The sequence below is a fragment of the Chaetodon trifascialis genome, chromosome 9 (assembly GCF_039877785.1).
Source record: "Chaetodon trifascialis isolate fChaTrf1 chromosome 9, fChaTrf1.hap1, whole genome shotgun sequence".
Classification (NCBI taxonomy): Eukaryota; Metazoa; Chordata; class Actinopteri; order Chaetodontiformes; family Chaetodontidae; genus Chaetodon; species Chaetodon trifascialis.
The window spans coordinates 22393038-22414761 of NC_092064.1; the positions used below are offsets into that span (position 1 = coordinate 22393038).

Consider the following 21724-nt stretch of genomic DNA (forward strand, 5'->3'; position numbering starts at 1 on the left):
AGAAATATTCATATGCTAAATATTTGTATTTAAGTAGGCTCCCCTCCTTTTTTCTTTGTATTAAAGAATAAATTACAGCAGGGATGGAGGGCACAGAAAAATGGATGCAAGTGACACAGAGGAGATGGAATACGTACGCAGAGGGACAAAAGTGGAAAGCAGCAGTGGAAGGAAGGATTGACAGAGAACGAAAGAGGTCAGAAAAGATTACACCGAAAATATGCCCCAAAGTGCCCTTGAATGGACTCATTCTCCCAGAGGTTTAACTCCCAGTGTAGCCACTCGTGGTTAAATGTATGGATTCATGTTTGCAAACCACTGAGAAAGAAATTGCAAAGAGGATGTGGATAAGAAGAATATCAATGTATTAACAAGGGAAATAAATACTTTCTGAAAAGAGAACTCTAATACTCAAGAAAAATGCGCTTCAAAAAGAGTTAGCGTGCCTGGAGGCGGAACAATAAATTGAGCGATTTAAGGCTAATTTAAGGCGGTCTGCAGGGAATGCTGGTGAACTCCCTGCTTCTCCCGCCTTTACTGTGTGACCTCAACAAGCCTACACACCTTAAGACATGAGCGAGATGGAGGCACACATGCATGCAACACACGATTACGAAAACAGAGACATGCAGTATGTACACATGTGCAGTCAAACACCCCAGCATAAAACACGACACACATGGGCAGAGTGCGGTATAAAAATAACGCTGGTTACATTAGTGAAGAGTGGTGTTGGACCAGCACTGCAATTGAAAGCAGCAGAAGACATTATAGAACAGGGAGGCAGCTAGTCAGAAAAATAAAAGGATGTTCGAGTTTAATACTATAGCTGCTGCCGCTGCTTACGTAAAGCGCAGAGATAAGCACAATGCTGAACCGAGAGGCCTTCCGAGTTCATTCCACCTTTCAAATCCAAAATAACTGCTGCCGGGTTTCTCAAACCCACACTTGAACTGAGCTTAAGTGTGGAGTGGGAGCTTGTTCATGAAAGCCAGGAAGCAGAAACGTATACTGTACAAACGTACAGAAGAGCTAGGTATGTCTGCGTGTTCCTATACTGTACAACCTAAAATACTTAGGTAAAACAGGAAATACATAACAGTGAATGATTATTCAGGTAAAGACACTGAATCGCTCTTCAGTGCGTCAGCTCTCTCTCTGACACCACAACAGACTCCCCCACATATACACAGAATCAGACAGAGCCGGTGCTTAATCACCTGCAGCGCTGCCACAAACTGAATAGTGCTGACGAGTGCCAGAGATTTTCCAGGAGGGAAGTTGAACTTGACCGTGTCCAGGAAGTGTGCATTGTCCATCTGGATATCCACAAACACATACAGCATCTTAATGCCCGCCGTAGAATCTATGGGGACTGCAGAGAGACAAAGACAAAAGAATGAATAATTCACTTTGTTATGTCAGGTAAGCCTGTGGTATATACACTATTGATGGTGCCTCGAACATTAGCACGCAGCACATGTTCTGCGATACAGCTATATGGGAGCGCAGCGCATGCACATACACATGCACATGCAAAGCTCGCAGTAGGTGCCAGAGTGGTACTGTAGCACTGAAATTCACTCAGTGTAAATCTCCAGTGCATGCAGGAACTGATGCAAAAGACCTCAATTATTTAGGGAAGGAGAGGGACACATGCGATTACTATTAATGCCATTAATTTCACAGGCCATTTACTACGCAGCCGGGCCTGCGAGAGGTAGCTAGAGACGTGCTGAGTTAGATGCTGAAAAAGCAGGTGAGCGTCCAAGAAAATAAGGGGAAAGGGCACGGCTAAGGAGGAAGAATTATCGTTGCCGTTGATCATTGTAACTACTCTTCATCTTGTGTTACATTTAATTTGCAGATCAAGAGCGACGGGCCTTTTTTGTTTGGATTAAGCAAATGGTCCATTATGGTGCAAATGTTTTATGAGCGAGTGCAGCACACTTGATGGCCTAGATTAGCACCAAAGGAGAGATAAGGGAGCAAAAGCACGACAAGAGGGAAGAAAACAGAAGGCGAACACAGAAGGGTGGACTCGGAGAGACCGGAGATATGTGAGATACACTTCTATACAAGGGACTGAAGGAAAATGGGATGGTAACCAGGAGCGAGGAATGAGGAATTATAATGAAAGCAGGCTGGGAAACACTGAAATTCAATATGGGGGAGCTACAGTACATATGGGGGTTAATGTACTATATAAATTCCGAAAGATAGGACATGGAAGTGAGGAGTGGAAAAAAGTAACAGGATACTGCGTATGTGTGTGTGTGTTTAGGGGCTGGGGGGGTGGCTGTCAATTAACTGGCAACAGAAGTGATGAATAGGCTCACATCTCAGCAGAGAGGGAAGAGATGGATAGGGGTTTTAAAAAGGTGGGCTCTGCTGCAGGACACATGTTGATTGAGGAACCAAGGAGTTAAATATATCATGAGGTTAAAAAGGGTTGGAGGAGTTGAGTAACGCAGCAACAACAACAACAACAACAACAACAACAACAAAAAAATCCAGACTGACTAACAGCTGTCTGTTGCTTGTTTATAGGCACTCCCAAAACGTAAAGGGCAAAGAAAAGTGACATCGATCTGTGTTCACATTAGCATGGTAGCCTGAGAGCACTTAGACGCTGCAATTAGAGACACAGTCAATGAGATGGACAGGACTCACTTGACCCATCTGTGGTTTTATTCATCTATGTGTTATAGCAATAAGGTCACTCGGTAGAGCTGCTTATTAGCGCCCATGTAAACAAATAGGCAGGAACATTCAGAACAAAGGGGACTAAAAAAAAAAAAGGTTGGACATAATGGTGTCCTGGCTTGTATACAAATGGCTTGTTTACATCAATCAAATCAATATGCACTAACAGTTCCATGCTATGCTGTGCGTGTGGACAGTTTTATGAATAATACAGCAAACATTTGGCAGCTTCAATATGTGGCCTTGAACTGATCTATGTCCAATTTGTGGCAGTACGACTTCAGACGCATCACAGTTTTACTCTTGCGTCACTCAGCATCTGGTGGGTTCTGCTGGCTTCATCAGACCGTGACCTTCAGCGCGCACTCGGGAGGTTTGCAGGTCAGCGGTTGAGATGAAAATCATACCTCCAAATCTGAGCCCGTGATTCTCTGCTGAAAAATGGTGGATTGCTCCCTTTGGGTTGGGTGTGAGTCACTGCTCCGAGCAAAGGAGTTAGAGTATTCTGGGGTCTTGTTCAAGAGTGATGGCAAATGGAGCGTGAGATGGACAGGCGGACCGGTGCGACGTCAGCAGTAATGCGGGTATTGTACCGGACCATTGTGGTGAGAAGAGAGCTGAGCCGGAAGGCAAAGCTGTTGATTTGCCAGTTGATCTACATTCCAACCCTCACCTGTGGGCACGAGCTTCGGGTAGTGACCAAACGAACGACTTTGCCAATACAAGCGGCTGAAATGAGTTTCCTCCGTAGCGTGGCTGGGCTCATCCGCACAGATAGGGTGAGGAGCTCAGACATCCGGAGGGAGCTCAGAGTAGAGCCTCTGCTCCTTCGCATCAGAGGAAGCCAGCTGAGGTGATTCGGGCATGTCCAACTGGTAGGAGACCCCAGGGTAGACCCAGAACAAGCTGGAGGGATTATATATCGTATTTGGTGTGGGAACACCTTGGGGACGTCTGGACTACCGTGCTTAACCTGCTACCACTGTGACCTGGGCCTGGATAAGCAGGGAAGGCGGATGGAGGGATGGATGGATGGATGAAGATATCAGAACGCAATTAGCCATGGCTGGTGAACTGTGAATGCATTCTACCTTCATTTCAAAGTTGAGTGACTGAACTCCATCTATGTCCGAGCCGTACACTCTGTGAACAAATCGATCCATCAATGTTCAACTCAGAAATTCCATTTATCACGAAAAAAACACACCAAAACGTCACTCTCAGACGGGATGTTAGCTTCCTTTAGCCAATTACTGACAATTACATCGAACACTGTAATGATTGCACTGTGTTCAAAGGGAAACTGGGGGCAGTCTTAAATAAGGATAATAATCTGAGAGGTCAATTACAAATGTTTTTTCGTGATGTGTATCGTGGAATAATAGAAGAAATAAAAACCTTGTGATAAACATCTATGTATGAGAACTGCCTGTTATTTAAACCCAAGAGTCATGCTTTTCCACATAAATAGCACTTGCTCAAACTAAAGTTGGTGCCTTGGGTAAGTTTTGCTGTACAAAGCTCCTCTAAAATGAGTCATGCCACCAAAATAGTGAGGACCTGCTTATGATGTGGAAGACGGTCCAGTAATACTTGGAGCAATGGCAGCTGGCCTGGCATTATCTGAGCAAGGCTGGCCAGTTTTATTTTTCTCCAGGTGCTTTTTCCATTCTGGTAAATAGCCACAATGAAAGAGATGGAAAACAAAAATAAGTTGAAGTTCGGTTTCTCTCTCTGTTGCCCACCCACACTCACTCCTTTCCCTTTTTATCTCGGTGCTCTTTCTGTTCAGTCTAGTCAGATATTCACTGTTTAAACCTCACTGAGGTTAAATAAAATCCCCATCGCTCATGTCAGTAAATATCATTATAACTTTAAAACATACAAAGTCGGGGTTTTATGATGCTGCCTGTATTTTCCTACAAGAGATGGAGACGCTTTATGAATGAAAGGGGAATAAAGGAGTGCACAGCTTCTCTTAGTCAGTCAGAACACTGTGTCTTTAATCTCCCACAGGTATCTCACATCTTGACAAACGGTGCAGATGATGTCCCCATGATGCACTTTGCTCCATTTCTATGAAAATCCCTTCCATCTATTACCATCTGACCTAACTTAACAACCGCAGAGAATTGATCTTTGGTGCCTTTATCTCTGCCATTATTGGGTTCTTCTCAGCATAAATGGCTATGTGACATCTTATCCTTTTTCACACACACACACACACACACACACCATGCACACACATGCACACACATGCAAAAAAAGCTCAAACCAACACCTTTTCAGTGTATTAAAATTCTGTTGGTCATTTCTGGTATTTGGGAGAGGTGAGATTGTTCTGGCAGGGATATATCAAAACTATTGATTTAGCATTTCCTCCCATGTTCTGCAGGAGACAGACGGCGGGGGCGAGGGTGAAGGTCCTCAAGAACTGCATGAGGTTTTCAAAGGACGGCTCTAATGCATGTTCCCCATTGATCTGCTGGGTAAATGTGATGTTCAGGCTCCAAAGGTCTCATATGCCTTCCACACCAGAGCTGGGCAGGCTCCACTAACTAGTCGTGTTTTCCGTTGATCGATAGCTCCGTCTGTCGGTCTGACTTCTTTTTCATGAGTCACGCTCGGTTTAGGAGGGTGTCCTTGATGCTTACTTCCTGTGTGTGGTATAATCTGTATGTAGAGTGAAAGAGAGTTGGACAAACACGCACGCAGACAGGCAGAGACACTCACTGAGACAACTGTGGCCGTAGTGCACCATGAAATCAGCTCCCAGCGCTCGGGCGGTGAAGTCGTCCACGCAGCACGCCCCGTAAGTCACATCCCCCATCACAATGGTATCTGCTTCTGTGAACCTGGGATGTACGCACACAGAGACACTAATCAGCACAGTCACAGACCATATGCACGTCCTGATGTTCGTTTCCATAGTGATCAATACACACAGCATGCCAGCCACGGTGTGATTATGAGAGAGCTGAGTAAGATCAATCCCTATCCACTTGCCACACATAGAGTACACTATATAACATCTGACAGTGTTGTCAGTCAATGGCTGACTCAGAGCATATCAGGGTGACACACTGTTATTCTTTTGCTCCTCATGACCGGCAGCCAAAGGCCCGAGTGCGGCACAAGCTGTCTGGTAGTTAAAGCCCTGCCAGATGAGGGTTAATAGGTCGCCAGTCAGCCTGGCCACCGACAGGAGGGTACACAAAGGGAAGAAAAAGTAGAAGAGGAGGGCTAGGACTGGTACACATGCGCAGATCAGAGTTGGCTCCTCTATGCATGGCCTGAATTTACAGCACATCTGCCTGGAACAGGACACGCCAGCCTCAGCAACAGTTAGTGTCTGCAGCATTGGAATTAACTATTCAGACTGGATGCTTTATGCCACAAGTAGGTTGCGAAAGCGTAGCGCCGACCACGCGGACATAACATTCCACTCTGCAGCTGCAACAGAGAAAAAAAATAAAAAATCATTGCCTTCTTGAGAGGAAGGAAAAGCACCAAATTACAAAGGCATCTGTGGACCCAGATCTGTTAGAATGAATGCCGATCGCGCAACAGAAAAGCAGGCTCTTTCTTTTATCGCCCTTTATGGACAAATAAAATGCTAAGCAAAGCCATAAAGGCAAGTAAAATGAATAAAGGCTGAGAGTAACAGGGAGGAAGCCCAAATGAACAGAAGCTTGAGGCATTGTAGGGGAAGGGTAGACGAGGGGGTGGCTGTAAATGGCGGTTGTTGCCGGGTATTTGTGGCTGCATTCTGACAGATTTAGGCTAGGCAGAAGGGGTAGAATAGAGATGAGACGGAGGGCTTGGGGAGAAGGAGGAAGTGATAAACAGACATGGCTGCACACAGAACAGCATCTGCAGCGACCAGCAGACTCTTAGTAATGTATCTCCTGCTGCCCAATCTTTCAACCCACATCCACCCTCTGTTCATTCGTTGCTCTGCTCCTCGCGAGGGGCTTCAGACAAAGTTTCTATTTAGCCTTTCCTCCCTCATTTTCTCTGATGTGATCTCTGGTTTGCACTCTCTCTGGGCTCCTCATCATCGTCCCCTAGTTTTCTATGTTGTTGCTTCTCTCTCGCCTCCTCTGCCTATTTCCCTGTCCCTTCTCCGCTAATGGCTGCTCTAGAGTGAAGGGCAGTACAAGCCAGCTGAGCCCGGGACAACGCAGAGAGAGCGGCTCATCCGGTAAATAAATATTTGCCTTTGAAGATTTGAATCAGTCACCCTCTCTCTGGTCAAGGTGTTGATTCTGTCTTTGTGCTGCTTGCACGTGCATGTGCTGCCGACAGTGGGAGGTAATTATGGGCTACTAAAAATCACATAATAACACGGGTAGTTTGAGGTGTGTGGACTCAGTCACTGCAGCCCATTGTTCTTTCATCGCAGTCCGTTGACTTTGTCTGGAGTTGCATAAATGTGCATCAACCTTTTAGCTAAAAATACACAGCCTGCCCACCAGGAAAAAAGAGAGACTATTCCCCACAATCCACAGCAGACCACGCAGAACCATCTACAATGCAAAACACAGCACTGCAGAAGATTATTGTATCTAATCAGCCATCTATCTGCCAGAAATACCATTATCATGTTATCTCCATTGGCAGCGCAGTGCACATCTAGCTATTTGCGGAGTGAGTACACTGAAATTTCATGGTAATAAATGCTAAGAATCTGATTAAGAGGCCCATCAGAGACGTGATTCTGCAGGGACGGGGGCAGAGTAATTACTAGGTAACATATAGTCGCACATCCCACTGGGAGAGAGGAGACGAGGGAAGATAGAATGAAAGAACGTCAGAGAGGGAGAGCGACAGAGTGAAAAGTATACCAGTGTTAATCAAATCCTATTTCTATCCTATCTCTAATCTTACACAGGACATACTATGTGACTGGTGGATATAAAACACAGTGTCTTCCAGTGCCTCCTCATTTCCATTTCTTCCTCTCCTCTCCTTCCTGCTTGAACTCGTCTCCAGTATCACTTGCTTTCCCGTTCCCGTCTGTATATCAGCACTGGTTTTGCCTCATCTTAGGGTTCTCGGTTCAGCCATTCCAACTGAAATGTCATTAAGATCTAATTAAGATGTCAGAGAAGCTTCTGAACTCCATAACAGCCCTTGTTAATTGGCTCTTTAGCATACGGCTCAATATGTGTGAGAAATTGCCAGCTGATTTGAATCTTCGCTGTAAAAACCGCCGCGCTGGCGGCTGCCACAAACACAAAGAGCTGGAGCGGACTGCGATACATGCACACGCGCACGCCAGCGCGAGTGTGCGCGCTCCCGCAACTGCAGATTTAGTACCACTTGATTGTATCACTGTTTATCAACAGGTTAAGTAGCAGATATGTTTTATATAAATAGCATCTCTCTCATCTCCATTATTGTCCTCGTGTGGCAGCATAGGCAATGAGAGCAGATTAATCTTCCTCCCCCTGTCCTCTGGAGATGATATACTTTTCTGACTTTGACAGGAATTTCTTCAGATGCCTGCATAAAAGACGAACTTGCGGCACCGGGGCCTTACAGCTCGCAGATGTTGCAGCGCACAAAGAGAATGAAAAACCTCTCCCGTCTGCAAACCATCCTATTAGCACTCTCAAAACCGTTCTGTCACCAATTACACTCATCTGTTGATGAGGCTACCACTCTCTGTTTGAAGAGCTGTTAATTTAAGGTTTCGCTGTTGTGAGATGAGGGAAGTTGCAGGTAATTTTCACTCAGGTTCACTCTTGGGCCTATCAGCTTGAGAAAGCGTTACAGTTTAAAGAGGCTGTTGCACAGACGTCTGCATGGAGCTGCAGTATGCTGTTCCTAAAATGCCAATACTGTACTATTTTTGGGTTGGCTGAACATTAAGGACAGGTGATGCATTTTACTGTATTTTTTTCTTGGATTTTTCTGCATGCAAATTTCCACTTGTGTGTGTTTGAAGGAGTGTTCAAAGGAGTGTTCTTTATTTATTCAGGGAAAGTGGACTGACTGGGCTTCAAGCAACAGTGCTTCATACATTCAAATATTTCAAACATTCATACCTGGAGGCTGTCAAATACTGATCAGTCCTCAACTTCAACACTTGTGTTTCACATATTCCAGAAGTCACACAGACAGGGATCTGTCGAGGTTTGAAGTTTCACTCTGATTCAGGGCTTAAAGGGTGTACACAAATCAATAATCTCCTTCATATTTGCAAACCAAGCATGTTTTAAGTTGTAAAGGCACTATGTATAATAGTTGGAGCTATTTTTTTGAAGCAGTAATCATGCAGTACCTCGCATATGTATGTATGAATGCACAGAATATGTATAATTGCTTCACTCAACCATCAACATACGCTGCTAACTGTAGCTTAAATTGTCCAAATAGACCACAGATGGACTAAATTTTGACTCACTGGTACCAAATAAAACACAAACAGGCAATCAAAGACAACACACCAAACTCCCCCCAAAACTCTTGCAATTTAACTGGCTGACAGAAAGCATTTTCTATGCCTGGACTGTGCTTTAAATAACACATTTCACTTCATGCTAATGTGTTCGGACAGTTAATCAGTCTACCTGCTTGACTATATTATATCAACAATACAGTTTTCGCCAACTTCAGCCCTAATTTAGATCAAATGCTGTGGGAAAACACAACAATAGTCCTATGAAAAACACTGGAACATAACAACTACATCAATACTGAGTCAGATATTGGGCTTTATTTGATTTTGTCATTATTGAACAGCACTACAATAGTGCAATATGCTTAGTGTGAGCCTCTGCCTCAGTCTCCACTGCAACAGAAACGGGGTTAAGTGCCTTGCTCAAGGGCAATGCAGAATGGAGAATGAAAGGGAAATGTTCCTGCTTGACTCCCCAACCTCCATGTTATCCTGCTGGTCTGCTGCTGTAAAAGGAGGCGGCGGTAAAAGCAAAACCTCTTATGATGCTTCACTGTGCTGATGTGCAGAATGAATCAAGCCCATTTAAGAAGAAAAAAAGGCTCTACATTAGCGCTGCTCGCTGTGCAATGCCTTTATATGTTTGCTTGGCAAGTGGTCAGACTAAAAGAACAACAAAAACAACAAAAAACAAACAAACACCACCATCAGGTGGGCTAATCCAATTTGCATGTTTCCTTATTTCCCTGCTGATGTGATTTCATTTGTTCGGCAGTAACTTTGCTAGTCGAGTGCAAAATGAGCGAGGAAATGATTGGAGCCTTTCCAAGCTTTCTAGGTTTTAAAGTTTTGCATCCTTTGGGCTCAATAGTGAATGTCACAGCTCTTTTATGGTACCAAATGGTAATTTCCATGGCCCCCAATGAGCATTTGCCATCTGATTGAGCCATTCAAATAATGTAAAGTTACAACAGGGAATACCAGCAACCCACCACATATGACGCTGGAAGCAGAACAGCTTGGTGGTTAGCACTGTCCTCTCACAAAAGAGAGTTTGGTTTTAATCTTCAGCCAAAGCCCTTTCTATATTTGTAGTTTCCATGTTCCCCGTTGGGTGTGTGGGTTTCCTCCAGGGGTTCTGACTTCTCTCTCATTTTCCAAACACATGCAAATTGTTCCGTGGCTCTAAATTGTCAAGCAGGTTTGTGAATATGTTGCCCATGATGAAGTGGAAATCTATCCAGACTGTTTCCCCTTCCTCGCTCAGTCACCCCGAGCATGCTGGGACGAACTATCTCTGCATCCTCTAGAACGTGTTTTCACAGTACACAGTGTTAGTGTTTCTTTACATGTCAGGCCAACCTATGTCATTTCTGTGGTAACTACACTAAGATGTGCTAATATACAGTAAGCGGGCTAGCTGTGAATAACAGGACTGCAACTAACAATTATTTTCATTGTCCATTAATTTGAAAAAGGTGAAAAGTGTTCCCCAAAACCCACGCTGACATCTTTAAGTGTCCTCTTTTGTCTACAATCTAAAGATATTCCGTTTAGTGTCACACAGAAGCAAAAAAGACAGAAAATATTAATATTTAAGAGGCTGAAATCAAAGAATTCTGACTTTTTGTTCTTGACCAATTAACAGATTATCAAAATAGTATTTGACAACTAATCGATCGATCGCTGCAGATCCAGTTAATAGGCAAGTTCACTTTGACCTGCACATATTGACATTTACAGTATATCAAAGCAACGAAAATGATTTAAATGGAAAACTTATTCTTTCATTAAAGTTTTTAAGAACATTTTATCCAGAGCGGGACCTTAGACAGCTCCATTTGGTGTGTTATGGAGCACTCAGTGAGCATCTCAGCTCATTCCTGCTTCCCCTCTTCACCACAGCGCGGTTTGAAGATGTGATCTCCCCAAATAAAGAGAATCTGATGCGCCAAAGTCGTGTGGGCATGCTTAGATTATTCCTTTAGCTGCTCCTGTGCCTATTCATGATATAATGAGGAGTGTCAGAAGTTTCCAAAAGATCCTCAGAGCTACTTTGATCCAGTTGGCTCTTCTTCAAAGAATCCTTTCTGCCATTGCTTGGAGCTCATAATAAAACAGATGTCTCAATAAAAAGTCTTCTAACTGTGTTGTTGGTAAATAGGGTTTAGGTTTTCAAAAGTTTATTTTATGAGATCTTCAGGAGCATATGAGCGTATTTATTGAATCCCTCTGAAATCGTTTGAGGTCTCACAGTGGGCCCTGAGTACAGTCACTTCATTCGGGTGGAGGAGTCCTTCAGAGGGCTCAAATCTCACCTTCAAGATCTCAAGACATGTTTTGTTCGGTGCAAGAACAGAGAAGAGCAGCGTTGGACAATGCTCAGGGGCAAAACCGGCCTAATAAATCTCAGGTTCAATTAGGGGATGAAATAAAACATGCAAAAATTTTCAACTGCAGTTATTTACAGAATTGCACCAGCAGAGAAGGAAAATTTGCACGAATTTGGGCTCTTGAGAGCGCTTGTTGCCACTAGTCTGTAATTTTGTGCAACACCTGAGGCTGTGGCACGCGCTGCATGCACAAGGGAGAAGTTTGCCTGCAGGGCCGTCTAGCTGAAAGTCGTTCTGGCTTTCGGACCCTATTCTAGACACATACAGATGAGAGCACAGTTAGGCTTCTTCTTTACTCATGTTGGCACAAGGTGGTGATAACTGTATGCATTTTAACATCAGCTGATTTCACCTTAAAAGCCCTTAATGCTACCTTTTTTTAAATTGCCCCCAAAATTGTGCAAATGCCCAATTTCTAAGTCAATGGGGGCAAAGTTTCCCCCCCAAAATGTATTTTTTTAATTTCCCACACTGGTTATAGGTAGGTGTTTATCCAAAAGTGGCTTTCAACACTACTTTAACTTAACTTTCATCATGCGCCTCGTTTACATGCAGTCAATATTCGGGTTATGGTCAATATTCTGGTTTCTGAAACATTCAGAATAATCCGTTTACATGCGTGAGCAAACAGGGTTATTCAATTGGGATATCCAGATCAAAACAGCGACGCACGGACAAGGTGTCGACGCACGGAGAACGCCATTACGCAATGCGCGTCATTTCAGCTTTTTCTTCCTGTATCCAAAAACAACAACAGCAGCAGCAGCACGGCGGATAATGAACAGCCCGGGGCTGGTGCTGACCCACCACCAGTACTTGACACTATTCTGTCTCACTTTCTTCATTAACGAAGGCGAGATCGTGAAGAAATAGGAAATGGAGCCGGAGCTGTGCCATCCATATCCATGCTACCTGCACTCAAAAGACCAAGATTCCTTGAGAATAGAACATGCGCAGAACACAATTTAATGTTCTGTTCGATGGGGATATTCCGATAGGCGTATACATGACCAAATATTCGGGTTAGAAAAGGAGTAACCCAGGGGTCATATTCGGGTTTTTAAAAACTGGAATATGAGCATATCCCATTTTTTCAAAAGGGTTATTGGTGTTTACATGGCCGTGCGTAACCAGGTTATTGCTGATAATCCGGTTATGAAAGGGTTACTTGACTGCATATAAACGTAGTGATGGTAGTACAAATACTCAAAGTAACAGAGGAATGACTTTACAGGAGTTTTAACACTCAGACATGTTGATTTCTGTCAGAAAAACCAGACCAGCTGAGCCATTACACACAGGCCCAACTAGACTTGCCTTTGCTGCCTTTGTGCATGTTTGTGTGCATGAATGAATCATTGTGCAGCAGGAGAATAGAAATGAGCGGAAGGGATTAACGAGTTTTTCTCTGTTCTTGACAATCAGCAACTATACGTTCAAAAATGCAAGGTGTACATATGGACAGGAAGGATTAGGCTGGACCAGAGCCATTATTCTTACACCAAAAAGGTGTATTGTTACTGTCTCTGCTGGCAGTCTGAGAGGAAGGTTGCAGTACACACAGTCGGCTGTCTGTCTATATGACTGCGCTGCCAGTGAGATTTTTACATCTGAAGTCTAATAATAGCAGAGGCAGCAGACCGGTCTCAGGGGAAACGAACAAAGTGACAAGCAGGTCAGCACGGTGGGTGCAGGTGCAGCAGCACTGCTCTTGCTCGGTTGCCACTGATACACTGTGGGCAGACAGCTCAAATGAGCATATGTGGCGTGTTTGCATACCAAGTCAAACCACACACACACACACACCCCTATCACTGGACACATACATGTGTGAATTACTTCCAACATCTGGCAATGGCTCATCTTTTATTCCATTACATTTCAGACATCAGCCCCCATCAGCCCATTGTGTGCCTTTGGCACGGGGCTGAGCAGACTGGCCCGGGAAAAGAGGCTTCTCCCAACAGTGGCAGGCTAGCTCAGCGTCGTTACTTCCTCCTTAAATGAGCTCAGTTTAGGTAAATGAGGAGAAGAAGGATTAAATCAGAAAGAAAGGAGCAAATTGAAAGTTTGATGGAAGAAATAATGTCAGCTGGGAGACGAGGCAGAGGGAAAACACATGAATGGTAGAACATGAGAAGTGTTTTCTACGTAGGGCGAAGACAGAAACACGGAGAAAGATGAGGACAGAGAGAGAGGGAAGGCGAGAGGGCTGATGATGATGATGATGATGATGATGAGAGGACAGGCCACCTAAGACAGATGAGCTGTTGGCTGCCGGGTTTGTAATATTAGCAAATCTGATATCTATAATCTGCTTTCCGCACATATAACATAGAAAATATCCTGACAAAGTGCTCCTCTCCAAAAATAAATTTGGCAAGGGGCACTGGGCAGGAGGATTAAATGATCTCCACTCCTTCCCTCGCTCTGTGTATCTTCCACTCGGTGTCTCTCCCTGCCTATTTCGCCATATTTCTTTGTCATATTGACACGGGAATCCTCGGCCGCCTGTCTTCCACAGAGAAAATCAGAGACAAAACCCCCCTGTAAAATGTGACAGTCTAACTGCAGTCGCTGAACATCTGCCGTGAATGTGTAAACAGAGAGATGTGAGGCAGCGAGTTTGGGTTGATGCTTAGACAGATGTTTTCAGTAATGCCATTAGATAATCCTATAACTCCCCGAAAAACAAGATCATTACTGCTATTTCTGTGAGTGTATCTCATCTATTTGTCATGGCTTTTATTCAAAAGCCTGAGCCATGGGTCATTATGGAAAAGCCTACAGCTTTATCAAGATAGAGCTGCGAACTGCAACATCACAGCAGAGCATGTTCAGAAGAACGGCAATCCAATTTACGGAACAAAACAAAACGACGAAACAGCGACAGTCATTACGAGTGACGGCAGTTGTGCTGATGTTGCTGTAGGAGGGGAAAGCTCAGGGCTAGGCCTACAACTAGGAACAGATTTAATCTCTGAGGAAAATATACAGAAAACTGAATCTAGTTTGACACAACGGTTATCAGATGTGTGAGGGTATAAAGACAGGAATTGGGATAAGGGACCAGCGAGGACAGATAATGCGGGTATTAAGTGCTACTGTGCCTCTGCAAGAGAGGAACCCCAAAGCTTCCTTGAAGCTGCGGTTGCAGGCCGAAATGATTTATTCACTTCTTGCATCGGTAAATGAATCATAACTTAGGGGGTTACAGAAAGCCCACATGTGAGTACTGTGTTCAGGGACAACTTTAAGGCTCCTAAAAACTTGGTTTTTAATATTAACTATTTCTCAATAACATTAAATATTCATGGTTAAATAAGCAAGAATTAAAGTTAAGTAGAGAAGAAAGTTATTATTTATTAAAGCAGCTATTGTAAATATTTTTATAACAACAAAGGACAAAATTAGTGCATGTGATGGGAAATGGGTCTTCTCAGCAACAAACCCACAGATCATTTTCACCCTACTCTACTTTTTAGCATCTTTCAGCTCATTGTTTGGGTTTTCTGAGCTGTAACTGCACTGTTCTGGCTCACTCTCACCACTCCTGAAGTGAGTTTTTGGACACAGCTGCTGGATGTTTTCAGGTAAAGAAAAAAAAAAAAAAGCTCTAAAAAGCCACAATGTGCCATCTGTCCTGCACCAAACAGCAGGCGGACGAAGTTAGACACTACCAGGTGAGCACAGCGGAGTGTTTAGGAGCTAAAGAGACAGATTCTCAAGAAAAGAGACATTTTCCTCAAAGAGAGTGACGATACGGTGGCTAGAAGCACAACTCCAAAGGAATGCTAATGTTACTGGCAACTGTATGCTAACAAGTTTATCTTGTTAGGTGGCACGGTGGAACGGTGGTAACACTGTCGCCTCACAGCTAGAAGCTGGGTTCGATTCCTGCTGTGGGCGCCGGGGCGTGCCTTCCACCGTGCCTTCGGTGCCTGCTGCTTGAGGAAAAAGGTGTGGAGTTTGCATGTTCTCCATAAAAAACATGCATGAAGATCACCACCTGACCAATGGTGATGAAGAAATCTGGGTCCCCGGGTGCCGGTCGGATGGCAGCCCACCGCTCCTGCCGTGGAGGAAGGACTTACCATGGGGGTTAAAGGCAGAGGAAAAATTTCACCAGTGCATGGTGTGTGTGTGCATGTGCCTGTGTTGTGTGACCAATAAAGGGGACTGTCCCTCCGATTCTTATCACCTTTAAAAAAAAAACAACAGATAAGATGCCAGTGGTGTTAACAGCTGCTTTCTGCTATGTTTCCAAAAAAACATAAAAAAGTCTCAGCTAATCCGCTTCATTGAGACGGTGTGGGTGTGTGGCCAGATCAGACTGGCTGACGCTGCTGATAAAACAAACAACCCAACAACTGTCGTCCCATTTTGACTGAAATCTCGCTAAACGCTGGTGCAAAGAAGTACGCCACATCCCCTTTTTCCATCTCAAACCTGTGAGACAAGTGTGAGAAGCAAGGACGCTAATGCGGAAGCGTTTGTGGAAAACTGTGCATCTATGCGAGACCCCATCGCTCATTGTAGCCAAGCTGATTAAGTAAATGGGTTATGAGGGCATTCAAACTTCATCAAGTACGAACTTCAAACATCAAGACCAAAGAAACGAACTTCCGCGCCGCATCTGTTCAGTCCTGTTTCAAAAACAATATTTATCACACCCGGCACATCACTGCTTCCTCAGCCCCAATTCTCATGACATAAAAGTCAAGTGTGAAAAATAGCGATTATAAAAACCTTTTCTTGTATTGATTGATGAGGTCACATCCATCTAATCCCTCTTTCATTCATCCCTAAGGCTTCTCTCCATCGTCTGTCACTCGGCTCCCTCAAGTCATTTCGCAGTTTCTCTCCTGTTTCTTCATTTTCTCAAGCTTTTTGACTCCTTTCCTCTCCTCTTATGCTCCTTGTCATAATTCCTCTGAGCTGCTGTCTATCATTACATCTCTCACTTAATTTTCAGGAACGCCCACTCATTAGGATTTTCCTCTGTGTTGATGAGTCGAGGTGGGTCGCATTGATTGAGTTGTCCTTCATTTATCCCCCGACAAAAAGGACATTCTCATATTAGCCGCAGTTCTTTCTCCCCTTCTCTTCATAGAAAGCATCGTTACATCAATCCTCAATGATCACTGAACAAAATAGGGCAAAATATGAAAAAAAAAAAAGATGAAAATGACAAAAGATATGATCGTGTTTTCATAATAGAAGAGCAGCTGTTTCATGTTGGATCATGAAACACGTCCGTCTTTTCTAGCCATATATTGTGCTGGATTCATAACACTCAATGGTGCTTCATAAGAGAGAATGAAACACTAAATTGCAGCTCTCAATATTCATGTAAAGCACAACTTCAAATTATGCTTTTTTATTGTTTTTATTCCAGTTCCCACATTGTGCAGTCCCAATTTGTGGCCTCTGACTGCCAGAGCAATGTCAGTGGAGTTACTGTGAAAGGACATTTTAAAAGCACATGTAATATTCTTCCAATACATTTTTTTTCCAGGCTGTGCATAATATTACAAGGCTCTTGTGAGTGCAATTACATGGGCATGTGCCTGGGACTGTGCCATCCAAAATGAGAGTGATTATGGCCGGTCTGAGTGTTTGTGTTGGAGAGAGAACAGAGGGGAGAAGAGAGACTGTAACCTTCAGCTCTAAGCTTATCTCCTCTACACACTGCTGAGAAGAGGGAAAGTGTGTTTATGTCATTACTTCATAAATTAGAAGTATTCAGTCAAAGATAACACTGGTGGAATCAGCATCTACCGCCTTCCTCCACATGCCCTCGCTACCATCGTCACATTTCATTTGGAAGCCAAAGGCCAGACATTAAGAAAAAAACACTCACAACCTCCATCTGGCTCAGTCCTGTCCGAGTTACAGCCAAAGTGACCTTTTTTTCCTTACTGTATCTCTAGAGGGAATCAATTTTATTTCCATGACAGCTCAGGCAATTTCCAAGGTGCTATCTGCCAAGATATCGTATTACACAGTGTCAGCACCTATCAGGGCTTCCAGTCTGCCTGGACATGATGTCCCCCTTGATGCGATATGATTAGCAAAGATAGGACCAGCGGTAACTCTGTAGTCCTCCAGGCCTTTGTCTGTGAGGTGCACAGGGACACGGGTGTGGCTGATTCACTTTAAGGTCTCCTGCAGGGCTATGTGAAACTGAAATTCACTTGCGAAAGCACCAGTGTAAAGTCATCGCTGGGAGCTTTGCTGCTGGGTTTGTCCTGCTAACAATTCTAATACTGTAAGCTTGCTTTGTACTAAGGATGCACCGATCCGATATTGGTGTCGGTATCGGTCCCGATATTGAAGTAAATTCTAGATCGGGTATCGGTGACAATGGACCCAATACACAGGGGCCAATCTATTCAGTCTAACGCTATGCTGCAGGTGCTGTGAGCGGCGCCATGCGCAAGCAACACGCAGTGCTGAAGTGCACATAATGTGGACCGCATTGTTTTCAAAATAGAGCGAGCGAAAGGATCGGCTATCTGGAACTTTTTCAAACTACCTCAGCCTACAAACTCGACGGCTACTTGCAATACCTGCGCAGTAAATGTTCCGAGGGGCGGCGGTAAAACGTCAAGTTATAACATGACCAACTTAAGCACCTATAGAGATTTCACTCCAGGGAGCATGCTGAGTTCATTCAACTGAATAAACAAAAAGGAGGCGGTATGACGCAGCTAACTTTGCAGACGATGAAGGAAAGAGTTGAAAAATTTAAACCTAATAGTGTGCAGGCAACAAAAATCACGGAGAGGATGTCCCATGTCACTTTTAAGTTTAACTGCATGCTGGCTGGATGAGAGTTACGTGCCACACAGTGCAACGCTCAATGCTACAAACCTCTGCGGGTCACACACCAGCGACGCGATCGCAGCTACCCTGAAGGAAATGTTTGATGTACGTTGAGTAAAGACCACGTGATTCTGAGGGACAACGCCAGCAACATGCGAAAGGCGATGGACAGCATGAGAGTGTGTAGTTTAGGCTGCGTTGCACATACAATGCAGCTGGTTGAGTGATGCCGTTGCAAGCGGGAGACAGACTGCTGCACACTTTATATTCCTTTTATGTTCCTGATTGCACTAACTGAACCAGTTACACTTGTTATAGTTTTTTTACATGTTGTTTGACCAAGCTAGAGAAGCTATTGGTTTAAGATTGTTGTACTAGTGCATAGTTATTAAATAAATAAATATAAGTACATTTATATTTGTTTGTTTGTTTTTTAAAAAGAGGAAAGTCTGTCAAGTCAAGTCTGATGCACAAAAGAATGACCCCAGTCTTTTCCACACAATGAGACATACCATTTGTTAGGCAATTCAGCGCTGTTTTTCTGGATCAGTATCGGATCGGTATCGGCTGATTACTAAACCTTAGATATCGGTATCGGTATCAGAGGTGAAAAAACCTGATCAGTGCATCCCTACATTGTACAAATTAATTAAATATACAGACAAAATGCTCTACTCCAAATACAAACTTGGAATGGGGTTTCTCCTCTCTCGTTTAACCTTCAAACATATATAAAGAGGAACAGAAAAACCTGACCCATGCTGACAGGTTTCTACAGGGTTTGCACGTGGTCGTTGATGAGATGTTGTCGCAGTTCAACATGCTGCAGGTGGGCAGTGTGGGTGTCCCTGGCAGGAGAGGTAATTAGAGGGCACATGGCTCTGTGGGAGTGCTGGGAGCTCATATGTGAATGAGGATCTCATATAGCTGGAGAGCAGGCAGAAGTTAGAGCTGGCACAGGCACAAAACCATGGTGCACATAGGCACAAAATCACATGCATTAGCATATATGTTCACATGCTGACCTAGACACATTCACACACACATTTGAACCTAGATCTGTTGCTACAGCTCAGCTGTGCTGTGGGCACCGTGAAGACTGTGATGATGTGAGGCCATGAAGGCGTTGGATGCTTCTACCAGGCTCCTTCCTAATGGTAGAGTTGACATTTACCCTGGGAGGCTGTGGGCTGTGGCTGCTGCTCCCACAGAAATGATTCAACCTGCCATACGGAATACAGAGGAATCTATTCTGATGGATGAAAACGCTACGGCGAAGGACCTGGAGATGTCTGGGGGCTGTGTGCGCATACTGTACCTTAATTTACCAACGCGCTGCATCTGACATGGCTGCTCCTTGAGCCATCTGCGGGCTATGTTGACAGTTATTTTGGATAGTACATGATGGAGAGAGACAGAAAAAAGATCCGGTATGTCAGTGGGATCACCGTGAGCATCTTCCATCCTTGTTTTGTTGAATCAGATGTGCAAGCACACATGCTACTCCTCCAGAAGACTCGACAATGAGCATCTCAAAACCAACTGCCTCCTCAGCTGCTGCACTTATGCTGAACTGGTATCATGTTAGTTTAGCACGTGCAAACACAAATTACAGCCGAGTTTGATGGGAATGTCATTTTCACTCTAAATCTAAGTATTGGATGAATTTACATTTTGGCCTGATGATGGCACCAGATGGAAAGTGCTGCTGGTGCTGCTTGAAGAAAAGCCAAAGAATCACAAAAATACACAGGATTCATCTTCTTAGGAAATTAACATTTGTAATACTCTTAGCAATCCATCCTAATTGTAGTAGTTGTGGAGATATTCTGATTGAGACCATCCCTAGAGCCTCGCTGCTAGTGAGACTAAAAATGACTTCAAGGCCTCTGAGCACACATCGAGGGGAGGGGAGTGAACGCTGGTGTCTTGCTTCAGACGTTTTAAGATTGTAATGGATGGCTGTAGTTTGTTGAAGTGCCAAGCTGTAAACGCCGTTGACATGGTAAAAAGCATCCACAAAAGCTGGTGCGTTTGAAGAACAAAGTTGGTTTTGGCCAAATTTTACTATTATATGATTACGGTGACTCCATCAGCTCAGTGTCTTTGGATGTTAGACACAATTTAAAATGGTGCTTTGAGCTTGATACAAATTGCAAATCCCCTGACTCATCACTGTATTCTCCATCCGCCGGGGCTGGTTGGCCATCTCCGTCAATGGGAAGGCTTAGTCACTGGTCTATCTTTATTTATAAGGCCATTTTTGGGAAAGCTTCCTTCCTACCCTTGTTTCTATATTAATCAGAAATGTGGGCCTCATTACACTGTAGTCTGAAGACTTGGGATATTTTTGCTGACTGTTATTCTGCAGAAAAACTAAGCTACTAAGGGAATTGGTAACTGGTGAATGAGTTCAGGGCAACTGCCAGCAACCGAGGGAAAATTAATATTCTGGTGACTGTCAATGCTTTCAGTGTGACATTATTCATACATTTTAATTGCCCATCTCTACCTGCTCTGCTATCTTCCTCTCTTTTTTCTCTTCACTACTTTTTAATGCATTTCATGTTCATAGTATTGTTCATCAGGCTTTTTTGAGGTGTTGCCTCGTATTATCTCTTGACAAACAGACTGTGATTATAAAAGCTAAATAGTTATAAAGATCACGACAGTCACACCAAAGTACTCAACGTCTCACCCAATCATTTCTAACCTCGTTCTCAGTGAGCCTTTCTAATTTGGAATAACCCACCAAGCCGGCCTGACTCATTGGTCATCATTAGTTAACGATTAATGAAGGGCAGGTGACAGCGTGTGGCTTCGAGCTGCCCATTCAACATCCTCAGTCGTGTGAACAAACACAGACTGAAGAAATACAACGACCTTTACGTTGACATGTGGCCACAGCACTTCATCAGTCTAACAGCAGTTAAAATATGCAAAACAAGAGCCACTATAGAGCAGCTTCCCGCTCAGTGAGAAACAGTGAAAATAGACTGAACGCAGCCACATTTAACTGTTTCATATAGCATACAAGACAATATATGAAAACATATTAATCTGTGTTTCACAGCTGTCACTGAGAGTGCTGTCCTCTCTGAACCTTTTTTTTTTTCACTCTACCAATTACCTGTTTTCTAAAGATGTTAAAGTAATTTGTTGTATAAAGCTTGCAGTGAAGTCTATAATAAAATCGATTTAATTTATTTTATTTCACTCAATATAAATGGTGTTTTACAGGGAGTCCTGGGTACAATGTATTAGCAGGAAATTATAAAAGCAGTGAAAACACGTGTATTGTCTTGTTAGGACGCGTGATAGTCAGAGGACTCATCTTCAGTCAAGACAAGGATTGTTCCATTTTTCACAATTGCTTTCTTGCTCCAAATAA

At 43.7% G+C, this 21724-nt stretch overlaps 1 protein-coding gene across 1 annotated transcript in view; it reads right to left on the bottom strand.

Annotated features, from left to right (window-relative positions):
• dph1 (diphthamide biosynthesis 1) overlaps positions 1-21724 on the bottom strand; it is a 55275-nt gene that overhangs the window by 17253 nt on the left and 16298 nt on the right. Inside the window, exons 4-5 of the mRNA XM_070970027.1 lie at positions 5440-5561; positions 1221-1375 (exon numbers count right to left, since the gene is read on the bottom strand). Of these exons, the coding sequence (XP_070826128.1) occupies positions 1221-1375; positions 5440-5561 (277 nt within the window). The remainder of the gene's footprint in view (positions 1-1220; positions 1376-5439; positions 5562-21724) is intronic.